General features: G+C 49.5%; 1 protein-coding gene across 1 annotated transcript in view; it reads left to right on the top strand.

Annotated features, from left to right (window-relative positions):
- The window catches only part of GABBR2 (gamma-aminobutyric acid type B receptor subunit 2), a 372,576-nt gene that overhangs the window by 112,667 nt on the left and 238,954 nt on the right, over nucleotides 1-20,955 (top strand). Inside the window, exon 2 of the mRNA XM_004600251.2 lies at nucleotides 4,567-4,704. Within this exon, the coding sequence (XP_004600308.2) occupies nucleotides 4,567-4,704 (138 nt within the window). The remainder of the gene's footprint in view (nucleotides 1-4,566; nucleotides 4,705-20,955) is intronic.

Genomic DNA, 20,955 nt, shown 5'->3' with positions numbered 1-20,955 from the left:
TCAAGATCTCAGTTTTTAGGGGCACACCTGCTGGCTGGTGACCACCCGCCAGAATAAAACATCAAGGGTTAGCTGGTTATTGGCTTTAGTTGCACCTGCGGACTCCCCCTTGCCTCATGACATCACATATTCCTGATGATCAGATACAGGAGCCAAGGTCACAGGCGCTGAACTTCCGACTCGATGCCCAGCCTGGCGAAAACCAAGTCAGGCAAAGATTCCTGCCCCTGGGAGATTCTTCCAGCTCCAGTACTGGTCATCAAATACTCCTCTCCTCAAGCTGACATCCTTTGAAATTATGTGCTGGTGAGAAGCCAGAACAACATTATTCTATGGAATCTTGCATGAACGAGGTACTGGGGAAATGTTTGCTGAGCAAACGAGTATTAATAAGTTCATTGTGGCTGATATGATTTGAATGCAACTTTGATTATAAATCTTGGTGTACTATATTATCATTGTCATTAGCTACAGATTAGAAAACAAGCTAAAGTCATTACAGGAATATATTAAAACGGGAAGTGATTCGGTAAATCATGGTAGGAACAATGAAAACATGAACTGCTCTGTTTTATATCCTTGTACCTCGCTGAGAGTGGAAGGTGTAGCTTTCAGGCAACAGAAGACCTCAGGAAACAATAAAGACTTAATCTTCCTCCCCTTTCCTTTTCACCTTCCACCCTTCTCTACTTTCGTTTTTTTGTCCTAAAAAAAAAAGATCAACTTGACCCATTTATTTTTTTGTAGTTTTTTTTTAAGAATTTTATTTTATTGAATCACCATGTGGAAAATTACAATGCTTTCAGGCTTAAGTCTCAGTTATACAATGCTGAAACAACCGTCCCTTCACCAGTGCCCATATCCCACCACCAAAAAAAAAAAAAAAACCAGTACACCTCCCATCCTGATCCCCCCCCACACACACACACCCACCTTGTAACTGATAGATTTCACTTTACTTTCTGTTCACTTTGGTTACATTCAATATTTCAACACAAACCTCACTATTATTGTTAGGAGTACCCCACTAGAGTCAGACCTGTTGTGAAGAGATATGACGTTTTGGATTTCTGTACTTAAGCAACTAAGTCCAGGGAGATTTCTTCCAGATATTGGATCATTGTAAGCTTGTAAACCCCATCTGTGGTCGTCAAAATATGGCAGTCACCATGCCCTTCACCCCCGGCAAGGAAGAGGCGAGAGAGAGAAATACCTTTCCCCTCCTGGGCGAGCATGGGGCCGCGGCTTAGTTCTCAGTGTGGAGACATTCTGCGAGGAGCTGCCCATGCCGAAAAATTTAGCTGGCGTCTGGAGAACCTGACCCATTTAAAATAAAATAACATTTCTATTTTATTTATTTATTTTTGGGGTTTTGGACCACACTTGGTGGTGCTCAGTGCTCACTCCTGGCTCTGTGCTCAGGGATCATTCCTGGGTGCTGCAGGGACCGTATAGGGCACCATGGATTGAACTTGGGTTGGATACATGCAAGGCAAGTGCCTTACCCATTGTATTTCACTTAAGCTCCTAAATAACATTTAAAAAAATCTTTGGCCTTTTGCACCACACCTGGTGATGCTCATAGGTTAGTTACTCCTGACTTTGCACTCAGGACTTATATGCTGGTGGTATTCCGGGGACCATATGGGATGTTGGGAATTGAACCTGGGTCAGCCACGTGCAAGGCAACTGTCCTACCCACTGTACTATCTCTCAAAAAAAATTTTTTTAAATGAAATTCTTGAGGGTCAGGGAGATGGCTTACATGGTAGAACACTTGCCTTGTATGTGTGATGCCCTAGGTTTGATCCCCAGCACTTTGCCCTGAGCCCACCACCGAGTGAAGGCTCTAGCCCCTGAGCAGCACCACCCCCACCCCCACCCCCACTGCAGCAACCAAACAGCAGCAACAACCTCACAGCAAATGCAGTTCCTACCTGTGGTGGTGCTGCAGGTTCCAATGCAGGTTCTGGAGCTTGGTGCTCAGCTCCGCCCACCCCCAGCTGGACAGGGGCTGCTTCACCCTCCTTGCCCAGTCTCCAGCACCCGCCCCTCTGCACACTACTAAGTCCTCCCTGGTTCTCTCCTCTGAGTCTCACTGTCCCCCGCGGCTCTGTGTCTCCGCCTCTGCTGGACATGAGTTCCCAGAGGCCAGGACCTGCGGGGGGGCTCATCTGTGTGTCCCCATCAGCTTAGCCTGTGGGTGCAAGTTCAGCCTCTTTGCCATCAAAGAGAAGGGTGCACAGCCCCAGCCACTCGGCTCCCGTGTTCAGGTCCCACAGAGGGAAGGGGATGCGGGGTGCAGGGGGGGAGGATGGAGGTGCAGGACTGAGAGGAAGACAGGGCTAAGGAGGGAGGTGTGGGAGTGGAATGAGAAAGTGGGTACAGACCCGCGAGCAGGGCCCCTGCTGACATTCAGTCTGGCTCCTGCTGAGTGCTTACTGAAGGGGGCTGGGAGATCATGATAAAAAATATTTCTGCACATAGATGGATGGGATAGAAGGTGGGGGTGACAGTCTAGTTGAGCGACCAGTCAACACACAGAGGAAAAGCAGACAAGACATCTCTGATCCTCTTAGGGAATGTGTCTGGGCACGTGAGCGTGGAGGTAAGGTGCACAGCCCTGAGTGGTAGCAGCCTTGCTGAATGAGGAGAAGTCTCATTTCTGAGGTAAAGCAAGTGCAAAGGTCCAGGGGCAGCAGCAGGAATTAGGTCAGGATTTCCCTGACAATAAGGAGGTTGATGAGCATGAACTAGAGGGTAAGGGGGAGAGAGGTGAGGAATGAGTTAGAGTAGAGGCAGGACCCTCTCCCCGGGCTTCTCCTGTGCAACTGATAAGCAGGGCTGGGAGTTTTATACCCAGAGTAGTTCTTGTCTGTAGCTTTCCACATTTCCAACCCCACTGCCTAGGGGATGCCCAGCTACAGGGATTTAGGACCCAGGAAACTTTCCTCAAATGGGTCAGTTGGACTGACTGTTCCTGGTTGTCTCTGTCTGCCAGGGCTGCCAACAGTTTCATTGCCTGTCGGACATGAGCCCATTTTGTAACTAATTTAGCAATCTTCTTCTCTTTGCATTCACTCTAAAAATCCTTCTGTCAAATTATCCTTTGAATCTGCTCCATCATTTCTTATTAATGGGTGAAATGAAAATGGTATGTGTATGTGTGGGGGGAGGGTCGAGGTAGGCAGGAGCGGGCCGTGTGCAGACTTTGCCCGTGGGATTCCTGGGGTCCTGGCTTACATCCCTGGCACCTCATGTCCCTGCCAAGCAGTGCTGGGTGCAAGCCCAAGCACGGAGCTAGGGACAGTCCCTGAGCACTGCAGGGGGCTGCTGACTCCTCCGAATCCTCGGAGGACCAGGGAGTTCGTTCTGGGGTTAGGGTGCATGCCTTGCATCTCAGGTTTGAGCCCTGGCACTGCAGGATGTTCTAGGCATCGCCGGGTATAGCCCTGGAGGCCTCCAGAGCACTCCCAGGGGGGCTCTAGTGGTTCCCAATCCCCCCGGACCCCATGACCATGACGTCCTCCAGCGTGGCTCAGCCAACAGATTGGCCAAGAATCCGAGGGAGTGGCCCCAGACCCCAGGCCAGGAAACCCACGCTTGAACAAGCTCCCGAGAACGATGGTTTGGAGGGAGTTGGGGATCTGGGTCACAGAGAGCCACAGCGGGAGGAGGAGTCTGGCTGCTCCCACTCACCCCTGCCCCTTAAGGAACATGGATCCGAGCCTGACTGCCGTAAGGTGAGTCTTCTCCCTGCAGAGGCTCCCGGAGCCCGTGCCTTGTCTTTGTCTTATCGGTTCATACGGCTCCGCGTCCTCCTCCTCCCTCTAGGGCCTGTCTTGCTTCCCTGTCTGGTGTGCGACGGGTGGGTAGGGGTGGGTGGACTGCCACGGCCAGCTCTCTCACCGGTCCCGTGGACCCAACCTGTCAAAATAACACTGGTCGAGGGGCCAGAGTCCCTCCTGGTCCCTCCTGGCCCCTCCTGGGGGCCAAGTGGGCCAGTGGTTCGGTGCAAGGGCCCGAGGACATGGTGTTGCCAATGGTGCCACAAGGTTCCTGGGATCCGGCCAGGCTTGGCTGCGTGCGAGGCCGCATGAGCTTCCTGGCCTCCCTCTCAGGGCTCTGCTGCTTTCTCCCGGCAACGCACGACACGTCCAGAACGCCACCGTTTCACCCACACTTCAGCATCTTTCTGCCTTGTGTGGTTCCATATTGTGGGTCTAAACTCACCTTCTTTTAGAACATCCACGGTCATGGGAGGGTTGGCCCTGTGCTGGGGCATTTGGGACACTTTCCTGAGTGTGCTCTGCAGGGACACCTCCCCCCTACCCTCCCCGCCCCCACAGAACCCTGGATTTAGGGAGCCAAGAGGGCAAGAGAGGAACGATGCAAGATGCCACGGTCACGTCTGTGAGCTGGCAGCATGGGCTGGGGGCTGGCTCAGGGGCACCCCAGACAGGAGGTTCCCAAGAGGAGGTTTTGTGGGTGTGAATCTACGGACGGGACTTGTGCCTGAGAAAAGCCGTTTCTAATCCGGACCCTTTTTCTGTGTGTTGCTCACAGTGTGATAATGCGAAAGGATTGAAAGCCTTCTACGACGCAATAAAATATGGACCGAACCACCTGATGGTGTTTGGGGGCGTCTGTCCGTCTGTCACGTCCATCATCGCCGAGTCCCTCCAAGGCTGGAATCTGGTGCAGGTAAGGCCTGGGTTGCCTTTGGCCAGGCGCTGTCCGTGACTGGCCACCACGTCCTTTCCAGGAGGGCTCCTGGCCACAGCCTCCCCCACCTGCCTGGCCCAGGCCTCCCCCCTCCCCTTCTTTCTGGATGTTTCTAGCCTCACTTTCTGCTTCCCCCTCTTGGGCCCATCCTGGCAGTCCCCTCAGTGGGACGCCAAAAGAGACAGCTCAACACCTCTGCTGTGTGTCTGAATGAAGCACACTCCCTCACCTGACTGCCAGTACTGATGCCCCACCGGTCTGCCTGTTCAGGGACACCTCCAGCCACTGCCACTCACCCTGCCCTAGCCCCGTGCAGAGAGCCCAGCTCTGCACCCCTACATGCACCTGCACTTCAGCCTCTGTGCCTGCTCTCACTGTGCCCTACCGAGTGTTCCTCCCCCGCTGAAACCCTCTTGTCCTTCTGACTTTCCCCTTGGTCAAGCTTTTCCCGGGGCTGAAGATGCTGGGCCAATTATTTTCTCAGAAGCAAATATGTTCAGGTGATGCTCACCAGTGTAGAATGCTGTGACCACCGGGAAGAGGTTGTCACCCATGTCCACTCCCTCCCTCCCTCCCTTCCTTCCTTCCTTCCTTCCTTCCTTCCTTCCTTCCTTCCTTCCTTCCTTCCTTCCTTCCTTCCTTCCTTCCTTCCTTCCTTCCTTCCTTCCTTCCTTCCTTCCTTCCTTCCTCCCTCCCTCCCCCTCCTCTCCCTCCCTCCTTCTTCCCTCCCTCCCTCCTTCCCTCCCTCTATCCCTTCCTCCTTCCCTGAATTACCCACTGTCGTCTATCCATCACTCACCATCTTTCTTTCATCCATTCATTCATAAACTATCCAACCATCACTCACCCATCACTCTCCCCAGTCTATCCATTAGCCATCCATACAGACATCATCTGTCCATCCACTCATCCATGTGTTACCCACCCACTCTATCACCTATTCATCCATTACCCTTCCACCACCAACCTATGCACCAGCATCACCCATTTGTCACCCATCACCTCTCCATTCTCCATCCATCATCCTTCACCCAGCCATCCATTTAGCAAGTATAATGGGCAGGATACCATGTGCCCAGAGTTTGTGTTAATACTGGGGTTGTTGGGCTGAGCAGGACAGATATGGACACTATCTGTGGACCTTTGAAGCTAACACTCGCGGACAGAGACTGGCTGTAAGCAAGTAAATAAGTAGTAGTGCTAAAGCTAAACTGTATTAATATGTACACTAATGTGTTTACTATCTACAAAAATGTGTGTACACATGTACATGGGACTTAGTGCTTTCCAGACAATGTTATGGGTTCATTCATGTTTGCAGTAATTCATTTAGTCCTGATCACGCTTGGATGTTATAGGTGCTACTATTTCCATTTTATAGATAAAGAGACAGAGGCACCCAGGACTGAGTCACTTGCCCAAGGGCCCACGTCTCTAGACCAGTGTTTCTTCAGATGAGTAATACCCGCCCCCCACTCCCCACCTCAGGGGGCTCTAGTAGCCTTGGGTATAATTGGAGGTATAATTGGTCCACAGCTGCCTGAGACATCTGCCATCAGGTCTTTGGTGTGATTCAGGCCTCAGCTGGGCACAGAGGGCCAGTACCAGGGCCTGGGACAGGAATGGTGCCTGGCACAAGGGACACAGAAGCTGGGATGAGCCCAGCTGAGTTCTCCCGGCCTTGAGAACAGGGCGCCGGGGGTCTGTACCCAAGGTCTGGATCCCGAGAGGGAACAGCTCTGCAGCTGGGTTTCTCTCCCCACTGTTCCTGCCGCCGTCCCATTTGTTATGAGCCCTTGGGGTGGGTGTGGGGGAGCTTCCCAGACCGTCCCCGTTTGGGCAGGCTGGGCTGGCGTGCAGAGATAGGGTTGGGCGGCTGTGCCCAGGGGACGTGATGAAACCCTTCACTTATTCAAAGCCGGACTCCGCAGCGGAGTTCTGCAAATGGGAAAATGCATGTAATTTGTGTAATTGAACAGGAGCTCGGGCTGCCCTTTGGAGGAACAATGCTTGCCGGACAGAGCTGGCCTGGAATGTGGAATCAGTTGTTTCTGTTTCCTGGTGCTACAGAAATAGGGCTTTGCGCAACACGGGGCTGACGATTCACCCGGTGCTGAAGTCGGTTAATTTTAACTTTTGCCTTTTGCCGGCTTTCTTGCTTCGTGGTTGCTGTGCGGAGGAGAGACTAAGATGGTCCCAGCCCTGACGCGCGGCCCGGAGCTGGAGAACGACCCACGGACTCAGTCCCTCTCCCGTCTTCCCATCCTGCCTGGAGGCAGGGGAGCTCAGCTCTGGTCTCCCCGCTGGGAGAAGACCCCCCCCCCCCGGGGAAGCCACCCGGGAGCACACTGGGGCCTGAGCAGTGGCGGGGGACTGAGCTTCTCTGGACCCCAGAACAAGCAGGGAGCTGCGGGGAGGGAGAGACTTCTCCCTCTGCTGCCTTAAGGCTCGTATACGCAGGAGATTGCTGGTCCCCTAACACATGTGCAGGAGAAAGTTCTGGGTCCCCTGTGAAAGGCCAGTACAGTGCAGGACCCCTCTGACCCGAGCTTGCCCTGGTGGTGCGGGAATGTCCCTGCTTCTCCTGCAGTGGAGAATGTCCCCTTCGTTACACTGACCAGAAACAGGCCTAGCCAGGCGAGAGAGCCTGTGCAGGTGTGGGCGGGCAGCATGGGCAAATAACCCCTTGCCTGGCATGACAAGAGGGTGCCCTTACACGTGGCCAGGCTGAGCTTGCACCCTGCATACCTTCCTCTGAGCAGCCCTCATGCTTCCCGTGCGCTCCCTGGCCCTCACAGCCCTCCCTTGGAGCTTGGAGCTGCCTTGGGCCTGGGCTTGGTTGTTCCCACCCTCACCCGGGCTCAGACACTGTACCAGGAGGGGGGCACTGACTGGCAGAAGGGGATGTCCTGCCGAGGGATGATCTGGAACCCCAGGGGGATCTCCGAGGCAGCCCCCAGGGAAGGGGGAGCTGAAAGCCCCCCACCTCTCGCCCAGAGCCCACCGTTCGCATCTCTAAACACAGGTTTCCTTTCTGGTTTTGGTTTTGATTTTGCCACCACACCCAGCGGGGGCTTGGGAGTCCGGGCCACGCCCAGAGAGTGTCAGTCAGCTCTATGCCGCGGGGTTCTGTGCTGTCCGGAGCCTTTAATGCTACTCGCACTGGTGCTCGGGGGACCAGGCAGTGCCAAAGATGGGAGCCAGGGGCCGCCATGGGCTCCACTCAGGGCACACGATCCCCACCTCCTGCTCCTGTAGATTTTCACCATTCTCTGGCCTTTAAATGCTCTCAGACCCTCTCAGAATCCTGGCTTAGGTTTGCACAGAGCCAGCACCGGTTTTTGAGCCTGAACCCCCGCCAGCCGTGTCTGAGGTGTGTTGGGTGATGGTCTCAGCTCGTCCGAGGCCATCCTTCCTGTGTGAGGGGAGAGCCGCCTCGGGGAGCAGATCAGAGCAGTCTGGCGGCATGCAATACCGCCCGAACCCCCAAGGGATGAAAGGTCAATAGTGAGTGGACGCAGTTTGTCCATCCCTGGAGCCCGCAGAGCCCGGCCTGGCCCAGGTAGGTTGTTGAGCTGGACCTGAATTGGACCTGTGTTTCCCAGCCCCTGGTCTGTCTGACTGCACCTCAGGGCCTTCCCACAATGTGTGTATTGGCTTGTCTCCTGGGAGAAGCTCCGTGAGAGCGTGGGGGCGAGGAGGACTAGCCGGGAGCGTGTGCTGTGCGCTGGACTGCTAGACTGCTGGCAGCTGCGTTCTGGCCCACTTTAGGCCCGGATTTCTGAGAGGTCCAAGTCACGCTTGATTTTGACATCAAAAACCAACCAGCCGGGGCTGGAGTGATAGCACAGCGGGTAGGGCGTTTGCCTTGCACGCGGCCAACCCGGGTTCGAATCCCAGCAGCCCATATGGTCCCCTGAGCACCACCAGGAGTAATTCCTGAGTGCAGAGCCAGGAGTAACCCCTGAGCATCGCTGGGTGTGACCCAAAAAGCAAAAACAAAACAAAACAAAACAAAACAAAACAAAACAAAACAAAAAAACCGACCAGCCAATGAGGATCCAGGAAGATAGCCCCGGGTCAGCGGTCACATACCTTGCACGCTCATGGCTCCCAAGTTTAATCCCCGTGCAGGCCATGCCCCCTGCCTCCAGCACGTCCTGATGGGGTCCTGGTGGCACCCAGCACTGCGAGAACCAGCCCAGACGGCGGAGTGTCCCCAGGAGTAAACTCCCCTCTCACCCCTAGGCATTGCTTGACACACTCCTGGTATATAAAGAACCAAATCCAGAACCACCCTCCCCCCCCACCACCCACTGGAGCCAGACCTTTGCCATTTACATTCCAGCATGTCCCCAAGCCTGGGCCACGGCATCTCCGAAGAGCACTGGAACGGTCCAGGGGGCTGAGGAACCACAGGTTCAGGGGGGAGGGGCAGCTGCTGGGGAGGGGGGCTCTGAGTGATTTGTTCTCCGAAACGGAGCGGTGGGCTCCAGAGACCCTTCGCTCTAGCCTGTCCTCCGATGCCACCTGCTTGGTGGGGACTGAGCTTGTGTCTTCCGACTTGATTTTCTCCTGTGACTCTCTTGGTGCCACTGTGGTGGAGACCCCAGCCCATTGTTTCTTACTGAGCTGCGTGTGGTGGGCCTGCATCCAGGCTGACTCTGATTTTGAAGGCTGGGCAGGGGGCTTGGGGCCATCCCCGGGTCCCGTGTCCTCCTCACCCTGACTGGAAACAGGCCCGAAGTGGGTCTCGTGGCCGACCCCAGTGCTCTGGGACGTGACTGGGATGCTGGACCTCCCCCAGCCTTCGCCCCCTCCCACTTCTCGCAGGCCGAGTGGGACCCGCTGCTCCGTGTTGCGTGCCGTTCTGAGACTCAGCGCAGTCGCCTCTGTGTTTAAGTGAAAGCACTTTTGCAGAGGACGAGGCTGCAGCAGCTGCTGTTTTGATGACACAAAGTCCTCTGTGAGGAGCAGACTCTGATGAAAGGCGCCGTGGGAGCTGGAACACCAGCCCCGACACGGCCTCGACAACAGCGGCTGTTTATTGGGGCTCCACAGACCTTGGGGTGGGGTGTCAGGGGTGCTTGGGGCTTTCCGGCCAGACTGGCCGAGGACACACAACAGCTGCCTGTGGGACCCCAGGGCCCATGTCCACGTGGCCAGGAGGCGCCAGAGCCCAGCCCACTGGGCGCGGGGGCTCCAGACTGTGGACCAAGCAGCGTTGGGAGGGCGACACACCCTTGGGCACAGAGCGGGCACAGCCGGAAGCATGGGCCTTGCTGTTGCTCTCTAAGAAAGAGAATTGAGGCCAGTAATCCGGGGCGGGTCGGAGCCATTTCTTGGCACTGGTCTCCAGGGGAGCCATTTAGCACATTAATAATCCATGAGATGCTTCCACCTTCTGGATTCATAAAAAAAAAAGGGTGTGGGGAGGAGGAGGGGAGATATTAAAGGCAGGCTCTGTGGGCCAAGTGGATGGAGTGGGAGATGACCCAGAGATGGGGGACTAGGGATGGACTTTCCTGGTCACGCCCTGGAGCTCCAAGGAGCCAAGGAGCTGGCCCCGAGAGTGGGCGGGCCGAGGCACAGGAAGCCAGGCCAGGGGCTTGCACTAGGTTCCTTCCGGTGCAGATGGGCAGGAGGGAGCAAGCATCCAGAAAGAGCACCTATAGGGACCCATGGCTCCTTTGGGGAAGAGGTTCTCCTGCCTTCATTTGTTCGGTTCTCACTCCTTCATTCGTTCGGTTCTCATGCCATCATTCTTTCCCTGGCTCATGCCCACGTTTCTTTATCCATTCCTTTACTTGACAAGAGCACGGTTTGTGTGTGTGTGTGTGTGTGTGTGTGTGTGTGTGTGTGTGTGTGTGTGTGTGTGGTCAGGGGGGCGGTGATGGTGCTGCTTCCTGGACCCATGAAAATGTCACTGCCCAGCACTGCCACCCCATGGAGAGACGACGGGGGCAGAAGGCTGCTGGGTGCAGGGAGGCCTGGCATCCAGAGACACCCGCCCCAGGTGATGGCCCACCCTCCTTTGTCTCTCACCGCCATGGGACCTGGGCTGTAAGCCATCTCCAGGAGCCTCACTGTCCCCATCTGTGAAACTGGCTGGTCTGCTCTGCCCTCCTTCCCATGGAGCACTTGGGACAGGACAGCGAAGACGCGGCTAGCCGTGAGCCTCCGACTTCCTGGGGTCAATAATGCTGTTACTAATGATCTTGCCAGCTGACACGCTGCTGCAAGATTTATGTCTCCAGATTTAAAGTTGTGCCGACAAAGGGAGCCGGCACAGACCATGAAGGTGAATCAGAACAGGGAAATTAAAACAGAGTGCGGCAGGAGCAACCCAATCAGGCCCGGCGCCCGCCTGACGGATGCACGTACCGCCCTGTTGGCGTGTTCACAGATGCTAAGGCTGGGGAGGGCCGTGGGGAGATCAGGTGTGGGGACCACCCCCCCCCCCCGTCTCTTTCCACACCCAGGACCCAACCCCATATGTTCTTTCTGGCTGCTGAAAGATTTGACTCCAGGTTCTGATCCCCCCAGCCTTAAATCCAGGGCCCCCGGTTATGGTGTCTGTCCTCGGCTTGTGTCTCCAGCTGCCTCCTTGTTCATGCACCCTGCGACGCCCGCCAACCTCGGCCCCTTTCTGGAAGTGGGCAGGGTGTAAATAATTCATCCTAAATAAATGAAGCATCATGCTCCTGGCGGCCCAGCAGAGGCTGCGAGTAAGCGGGGCAGCCGCAGACGAGGCCGAAGGCGATCTGGAAGGAACTGGGTGAGGGAGCTGGGAAGTCAGTCAGTCCAGGAGGGCGGGGATAGTGGGGGGACTGCCCAAATACACACATGGGGGGATAGGAAGTATGGTGTGGGGGGCCTAGGGGCCAGGAGGCTGCCAAGATCAGACTGAATTACGTGGAGGTGCCTGGACCTTGGGCTGATGTGTCCACACCACAGGAGATGCCTGTAACCCCGGGAAGTAGGGTGGGTGCCTGCAGGTGCCAGCGACCCCAGATGCACTTGGGCAGTGCGTGAGGGAATCTGGATGTTCAGATTCAAGTCCAGAGAGCAGACTTGGACTCTCCAGGCAGGGTGGAAAGAGGGCAGACTGACTTGTGAAAAATTCAGGTTCCTGTCTTGACCCCATCAGTGCCTCTCAGACAGAACCCTGGAACACTGATTGTGTGTGTGTGTGTGTGTGTGTGTATGTGTGTGTGTGTGTGTGTGTGTGGTGGTTTTATAATTGCTCATTTTATAGGGGCTTGTCTATAATGCAAAGGACAATTAAAAACAGTTCCCCCCCCATCCCGGGAGCCAGATATTACAGGGATTAAGGCACATGTCTTTCACGAGCTCCATCCCTGGCACAAAATGGTCACCAGGTACAGCCTTGAAGGCCCCCAAGCACAGTGGGGGTGACAGAGTCCTATCCTCAGTTGCATGAAAGAAATATTCTAGTGATTAATGAACCACTAGAGAGGTTGGTGAGGTTAAAAATCTCAGCTCTGGTGAGAAGTGCCTCCCCGAGTCCATGCAGCTCTCTTGGTATTCCCGTGGCGAAGGAGCAGGCCGGCTGGAGTCCAAGTGAGGAACATAAGGAGCAAAGAGGACAGATCTGCTCTAGACCTGGGGACATGGAGGCTATTAGCCTCTTGCTTCTAGGGACATTTCCCACGTCAGGGAGAGGCTTCTGGTAGCCCAGGACCACGAGTGTCTTAGTCTGGACTTGTCTTCTGTTAAATCTTCTCTCTCTCTCTCTCTCTCTCTCTCTCTCTCTCTCTCTCTCTCTCTCTCTCTCTCTCACACACACACACACACACACACATCACTTTTGAACTTATTACTCATCCTGTAACTTGTTGGGCATAAAAAATAAATGATCCCTTTGAACTCAGGAAAGAGATGCGCGGGTAGCTGGTGAAAATCAATAAGGAGGCTAAGTATTTTGAGCCTGTAGTACTTAGAGTTCTGCTCTGGGTGGTTTGATAATGAATGGGCTGATGTTTTTTTTTTCCTTAATAGAGCATAGCCTACTTTAGGTTTGAATTATACAGAAGGCTTTTGCTTCAAATGGGTTTTACTAAGAAGATTTGAAACTTTATTATATCAAAGAGGTAGGGGACAGAGACTCCTACACGACTGGCCAACTTGATGAAAGCAATTGTAAGTTAAAGTAGCATTTCTCACTCCCCCTCCCCACTCCCCATGGGTCGAAGGGGGCAGAGGTGAAACTTTATAAATGAAGGAGGGACTCTGGGATAAGATTAAGGGAAGCAACCTCTAGGACCTACATTCTGGCCAGCCTCAGGCCCTACTTTGAACATTTTCAAACCGGCACAAACATTCGAAGAAAGTTTAATTGATGTCGGGTCCCCTGTACCAAGCTTACCACTTGTTGACTTCTCACGTGTTTGCTTTTCTCATCCTCTCTATACCCCATGCACCCCTCTTCCTGCTGCCCACTCAACCCTTACGCACCTTAATTTATTGAAGCATCTGACAATAGTTTTCACTATGTCCTCCTGAATCTCCTAAGAAGAGATATTGTCTGATATCACCATAGCACATTGATGGCACCTAAGAGATTAAGTGATAAACTAGTATCACTTCATATATGTTGTTTCTCCATTTGTCCCCAGAATGTTCCTTTTTTCCAGATATTTGGAGGTGTGAGTGGGGGGTCAGGGGCCAGGATACCAGTTAAATATCATGCAATGTGTTTATTGCCATGTGCTTTGATCTAGGAAGTTCCTTCTGCTCTGGGAATAGGTGGGTGGTACTTTTGAGACAGTAATCCTTTTTTTTTTTAAGCTCAATGCAATTGTTTTCTAAAAATTCCTGTATACCCCAAATCTATGTCTGTCTTATGGATTCTTCACAGTGAGGTTTGGGTTAAATGGGTTTGGCATGAACTGCACTGTTGATACCCTTGTTTCTTAAACTGTGGGTTGAGACCTCCACATGGATCATGTAACTGAAATTGAGGGGAGAGGGTCACAAAAGCTTTGATGACAGAAAGATTTTTGAGTTCAAAAGGACCAGTCATTAAATAAAAACCAACCACAACGTGGGTCTGAGTTGCATCTGGCAGCACCAATTCATGAGTGTTTCTTAGACAAGAGGCATTGCCAGTGGAAAAGGTTTACCAAGTCCTGGTTTATACCAGGTTCCTCCTAGTGCACTGAGTTAAAGGTCATCCTTGGGGATGTTATTGATGCTACTAACTTTGATCCTTGGTCCAGGTGTGATCTGGTGTGTTTATTATAAAGCGATCTCCTTAATAATTATTATGTCATCTGTGGGGTGGGGCGTTGAGTCCATGTGGATATCCTATGTCACCATTATTTTTCACTCAATGAAACAAAATCCTCTACAAAACAAAACCTTTGTCTGAGTTGGTCTTTGATCCGGGTTACAAAACCCCGATTTTTAAAATTTGAATCACCATGAGATACACAGTTACAAAGCTGTTCATGGTTGGGTTTTAGTCATACCATGTTCCAACACCTATCCATCCACCAGTGCACATTTCCCACCATGAAAAAATGTCCATTTTTAAATTATCTTCTTCTATATTTAAGTTGGCATCCTTACCCATAGAAAAATCTCCCCCTCCTTTTTTAAATCTGTTCTTTCCCGTCTGCAGCTCTCTTCTTTTCCCTCCACCTCTCTGCCATTAGTGCATTTGGGTACTTACGCGTAGCCTGCTCTTTTATATAAATTTTTGATGTATTTTTAATCACCAGGAGTTACAGAGTTACAAAGTTATTCATTATTAAGTTTCTGGTATAAAATGTTCCTACACCAGTCCTTTTACTAGTGTCCATGTCCCTCCACCAGTGTCCCCAATTTCCCTCCTGACCCTATCCTGACTCTTGGCCTGGAATCAGCTGTGTCTCCAAAGATGCCAAATTCATAGTCAGGGACCAGAGTTGGGAAGCAGGACTGGGTACCAGCCATGCTCACTGGTATTAGGGTTCATGAGTCTAGATATTCCCCGCCCTGGACTGAGCTAGAAAAAGCTGTGTTCAATGTTTTATCTTTTTTCCCCTGGTTTTTAGGTTTAGGGCCACAGCCAGTTGTGCTCAGGGCTCACTCCTGGTGGACTTGGGGGACCATGTGGGGTGCTGGGGATTGAACCTGGGTTGGCCACCTGTAAGGCAAACACCCTACCCATTGTCCTATCTTTCCAGCCCCACTGTTCAACGTTTAAAATAAAAGCATTTAAATTTTAATCTGAGCATAAGGAGTTAATCAAACAAATATGAGACATTCTCAAATCAACTTCTGAAAAAAATGTTTATGTTGAAACAGCACCAGAAATATAAAAGACTGTTGTGGATGAAAGAGATGTACGACACAGAACAGCCAGAATGCAGGATACAGGTATTGATTGGGCCCTGAATTATAAAAGTGAAAAAGGCATTTTTTTTGAGATTGCAGAAATGTGGGCTGTCCATGAGGTGATACTGAATTACTGTTTTGTTCCTTAATATGTGTGACAAGGACATTGCAGTGACTATCAGAGCATATCATTCTTCATTCTTAGGAGATGCATTAGGAACTATTTAGGAATAAAGAAATGTCAAGTATCTCAAATACTTTAAAGCCAAAAAATAAAACCCCATGTATTTGCATTACACATCACGTTGTATATATGTATATATAAACACCTCTGTATGTATATAAATATATTTATATGTGTATCAAAATGTAAGTGTGTGATGAGGGAGAGAAGGAGGTGAGAGAGATAGAGAAAAAAGAAAGATTGGCAGAAGTAGAAAATGATGAATGGTAAAATGTGTGTGTGTGTGTGTGTGTGTGTGTGTGTGTGTGTGTGTGTGTCCTTGCATTATCCTTCAGTTTTTGGAGGTTTGATTATTTTTTGCCAAGAAAATGTGTGTTGGGGCCAAGGAGTGTTACCCTCATACTTAGATAGTAAAAATGTATCCAGAAGTTAGATTTTTTTTCTGGTTTATCCTGATTCCACTTGCAACTTGTGATATTCTTGTTTCTTTTCCATTTTTAGGTTGAGTTTTTTTCTTCTTCTCCATTAACTTTAAACATTCATAGCTTTCAAAATTACTTCATTATCGCTTAGGTAACATGATTGCAATAGTACCATAACATTTAGGGTTTTGATGTAGTTCTCTAATCTTCACCATCACTGAAGTATCGAGACCCTCTACAAGACTAATCAAGAACTCTTGGATCTGATCCAGCTTTCTCTGTCCTGTTCCATAGCATCTCTGTAGACAATCATTTAATTATTTTTTCATTTAGACTTACAGTGCTTCTTCTTGTAAATAAGCAAACAAGGAGTTGTGTATGTGTTTCTTCTTCTTTATTACACATGTGTATTTATTATATATTATTGCATATCTCCCCCCAAAGTTTTAATTAAATATTGATGTTTATTTAGAATTGAAATTTACCAGTTTATATTTATGATTTTTATTTAGATACGTTCTCCTCTAAAGTTGTAATTTTAAAAATATTGATGTTTATTTGGAATTGAAATTTACCAGTGTGTTAGATATATAATAGAGGTGTGTGTGTGTATGTGTATGTGTGTGTCTGTGTGTCTGTGTGTTTGTGTTTTGGACCCAGGACCTTAGACATCCAAGTGTACACTCTGCCAGTGACCTATATTACCTGTCAATTTTGTCTGATCATTTACTCTCACTGAGTTGTTTGTCTTCTTATCCTGTAGATAAAAGTATTTGCCCCAAATATACGTTCATTAATAGTTTGGAAGGGGACAAAAATGATCAAAAACAAACCAAAAACTAAAAATTGAAAAATGAGCAGAAAATTTTAAGAGAGGGTGAGTGATTTTTAGTGCAGAGGCACACCTCAGGGGTTTCTATGCAAGGTGCCTGATTCTTTTTTTTTTTTTTTTTTTTTTTTTTTTTTTTTTAAATTTTAAATTTATTTATTTTTAATTAGAGAATCACCGTGAGGGTACAGTTACAGATTTATACACTTTTGTGCTTATACTTCCCTCATACAAAGTTTGGGAACCCATCCCTTCACCAGTGCCCATTCTCCACCACCTGTAAACCCAGTGTCCCTCCCACCCTCCCCAATCCCATCTCCCCCCCACCCCACCCTGCCACTGTGGCAAGGCATTCCCTTCTGTTTTCTCTCTCTAATTAGCTGTTGTGGTTTGCAATAAAGGTGTTGAGTGGCCGCTGTGCTCAGTCTCTAGCCCTCATTCAGCCCGCAACTCCCTTCCCCCACATGGCCTTCGACTACAATGTAGTTGGTGATCGATTCTCTGTGTTGACCTTTCCCCGGAACGTGAGGGCAGCCTCGAAGCCATGGAGTCAACCTCCTGGTACTTATTTCTACAGTTCTTGGGTGTTAGTCTCCCACTCTGTTATTCTAAATACCATAGATGAGTGCAATCTTTCTATGTCTGTCTCTCTCTTTCTGACTCATTTCACTCAGCATGAAACTTTTCATGCCCATCCACTTAACTACAAAATTCTTGACCTCCTTTTTTCTAACAGCTGCATAGTATTCCATTGTATAGATGTACCAAAGTTTCCTCAACCAGTCATCCGTTCTGGGGCATTCGGGTTTTTTCCAGATTCTGGCTATTGTAAACAGTGCTGCGATGAACATACATGTGCAGATGTTGTTTCGATTGTACTTTTTTGCCTCTCTGGGATATATTCCCAGCAGTGGTATTGCTGGGTCAAATGGGAATTCAATATCTAGTTTTTTGAGAGTCGTCCAAATTGTTTTCCAGAAGGGCTGAACCAGTCGGCATTCCCACCAGCAGTGAAGAAGGGTCCCTTTCTCCCCACATCCTCTCCAACAGCGGTTGCTTTTGTTCTTTTGGATGTGTGCTAGTCTCTGTGGTGTGAGGTGGTATCTCAAAGTTGTTTTGATCTGCATCTCTCTGATGATTAGTGATGCAGAGCACTTTTTCATGTGCCTTTTGGCCATTCGTATTTCTTCCTTGGTAAAGTTTCTGTTCATTTCTTCGCCCCATTTTTTGATGGGGTTGGATGTTTTCTTCTTGTAGAGTTCAACCAGTGCTTTATATACCATTGATATCAACCCCTTATCTGATGGGTATTGTGTAAATATCCTTTCCCATTCTGTGGATAGTCTTTGTATTCTGGTCACTGTATCTCTTGCGGTGCAGAAGCTTTTTAGTTTAATGTAGTCCCATTTGTTGATCTCTGTTTTTACTAGATTGCTTAGTTCCGTGTCACCTTTGAAGATACCTTTATCTTCAATATCGTGGAGGGTTTCGCCAACCTTGTCTTCAATGTACCTTATGGTTTGTGGTCTAATGTTGAGGTCTTTAATCCATTTTGATCTGACTTTTGTGCATGGTGTCAGGTCAAGGTCTAAACCCATTTTTTTGCATGTGGTTGTCCAGTTGTGCCAGCACCATTTGTTAAAGAGGCTTTCCTTGCTCCACTTCACATCTCTTGCTCCCTTATCAAAGATTAGATGGTCATACATTTGGGGTTGTGTGTAGGGATATTCCACCCTGTTCCATTGGTCTACGGCTCTGCCTTTGTTCCAGTACCATGCTGTTTTAATTGTTACTGCTTTGTAGTAAAGTTTGAGGTTGGGGATGGTGATGCCTCCCATCATCTTTTTCCCAAGAATTGTTTTAGCTATCCTTGGACGTTTGTTATTCCATATGAATTTTAGGATTGCTTGATCCATTTCTTTGAAGAATGTCATGGGTATATTTATAGGGATCGCATTGAATCTGTATAACGCTTTAGGGAGTATTGCCATTTTGACAACATTGATTCTCCCTATCCACGAGCAGGGTATATGTTTCCATTTCCTCATGTCCTCTTTAATTTCATGGAGTAGCGTTATGTAGTTTTCTTTGTAAAGGTCTTTTACTTCCTTGGTTAAGCTGATTCCGAGGTACCTGATTTTCTGGGGCACGATTGTGAATGGGATTGCTTTTTTCATGTCCCTTTCCTCTGCCTCATTGTTTGCATATATGAAGGCCATGGATTTTTGGGTATTGATTTTGTAGCCTGCAACTTTACTGTATAAGTCTATTGTTTCTAAGAGTTTCTTAGTAGAGGTTTTAGGCTTCTCTAGATATAGTATCATGTCGTCTGCAAATAGTGAGAGTTTGATTTCTTCCCTTCCTATCTGGATGCCCTTAATCTCTTTTTCTTGTCTAATAGCTATCGCAAGTACTTCCAGTACTATATTGAAGAGGAGTGGTGAGAGTGGGCATCCTTGTCTTGTGCCCGATCTCAGAGGAAAGTGCCTGATTCTTTTAGAGGATATTCATAATGATGATCCTTTATTACCAGTAAAAGGGGCGGGGAGCATGTTTTATCTGTAAGATGTCTAGCCCCAATCTCCAGTGCCACATGGTCCCCCCAAGCACTGCTGCGGAAACAGTGCCTCTGGTTACCAAGCCAGGAGCAGCTCCCTGGGAACTGGCCCCTCTCCCCCTAGGAAAAACAAACCCACCAAACCTACAAAAAACCCCCAAAAGACCTATGATCAATAAAAGGTTAAATTACTTTTCAGTACTTTGTCCCTCTCAGAGAACCCAGCAAGCTACCGAGAGTATCCCGCCCACATGGAAGAGCCTGGTGAGCTCCCCCTGGCATATTCGATATGCCAAAAACAGTAACAACAAGTCTCACAATGGAGAAGTTACTGGTGCCCGCTCGAGCAAATCGATGAACAATGGGAGGACAGTGCTACATATATATTATATTATATATATTTATTATATAATATATAATACATTACAATATATAATAGCATAATATACATTACATATTATACTATTATATATGTGTACATATGTATGTGTGTGTATATATATATATATATGTATATCTAAAACATAGGACTGAAGAGATACCACAGGGGTTAAGGAACTTGCTTTGTATGCAGTTGACTCCTTGCAATCCCTGGTGTCCCATATGGTTCCCTGAGCACTGCCAGGGATCACTGCTAAGCACAGAGCCAGAAATAGCCCCTGAGCACTGATGGGTGTTGGCCAAACATCCTCCCACCCCAAAAGCGATGCTGACTCCCAGTATTGTTCTTTACAACATGGTCTAAACATCACTTCGTTTCCTGAGCACATGTTTATCACCCTGAAGACCTTCCTTCTTCTCTTAAGGCTGTATAGTGCTTCTTTGGGGGGACATACTCTGGCTTGCCCAGCCAGCCCCCTAGTGTCAGACATTTGGGTCATTTCTAGTTTGTTGGCATAATCTTCACCACTTATCATACTAGTGCCAGTATTTAGGGGTGAATTACTACAAGTGGGGTTTCTGACTCAGAAGATGCATCTAGAATTTTTCTAGGAAACAAATCTTTGTCAAATGAATGAGAAAATGAATGAACTTGATTAGGAAGAGCAGAAAGTAAAAGGCTAATCCCTAAGTGGAGACATAAAACAATCAGACTAAATAATTCCCGTTGTGAAAGAGGTTGGCGTACAAACCCTTCGGGCTATGCTGCCTCTCTCCAGTCCCTCCGTTTTCATTTTCTCATCATCAAACAAGAAGATTGTTTCCTTTAATTTAAAATAAAATTACAAAACCATGACTTTTTAAGAATTGAACTGAAAGAGCCGTCTCCTGGGGCCAGGAGATGGTGCAGCAGTTAGGAAAGAAACTTAGCTAGCGTGTGTCCAGCACCATTTTTTCTGGCACCCCATGGTCACTGAGCATCACCAGGTAAGGCTCTGGAGACCCCCCAACCCCAGCACTTCCAGGTGTCCTGGTAATCTCGGGCACCACTGAGTCCCAGCAGCCCCACTTCCTTGGGCCCTCGCACTGAACCAATGTCCCGGGTGGCTGAGAATTGCTGGTGGTGCCCCTGGACTTCCTGAGCCCCAGTGGCTGTGGTGTGATTCCAGGCTATGCAAAGGTAATCATGATGCTCATTGCATCAGATGGAGGGGGACGCTGACTGTGCATCCCGTGGGACCACGTCAGTGGGGGCAGTCTGAAAGTGCAGGAGCTGATTGGTGACTGCACACATTCTGCTTTGATTCTGGGCTTGCAGCTTGGAGTAGTGCGTGAGTGTAACCCGGCCCCCTTGGGAGCTTGGGCAAGTCCCTTGCTGGCCCTGATGCTTAGGGTGTCAAATGAGGAGTGAGACAAATCTAGGATGGCAGAGAAATGAGAGAATGAGAGACATTGGTGACACGCTCCCCTCCCCCTACCCCGTGCTAAGTGCAGATCTAACTAAGTGATCACT

The sequence above is a fragment of the Sorex araneus genome, chromosome 1 (genome assembly GCF_027595985.1).
Source record: "Sorex araneus isolate mSorAra2 chromosome 1, mSorAra2.pri, whole genome shotgun sequence".
NCBI classification, from domain to species: Eukaryota; Metazoa; Chordata; class Mammalia; order Eulipotyphla; family Soricidae; genus Sorex; species Sorex araneus.
This window is presented reverse-complemented; position numbering and strand designations above follow the sequence as displayed.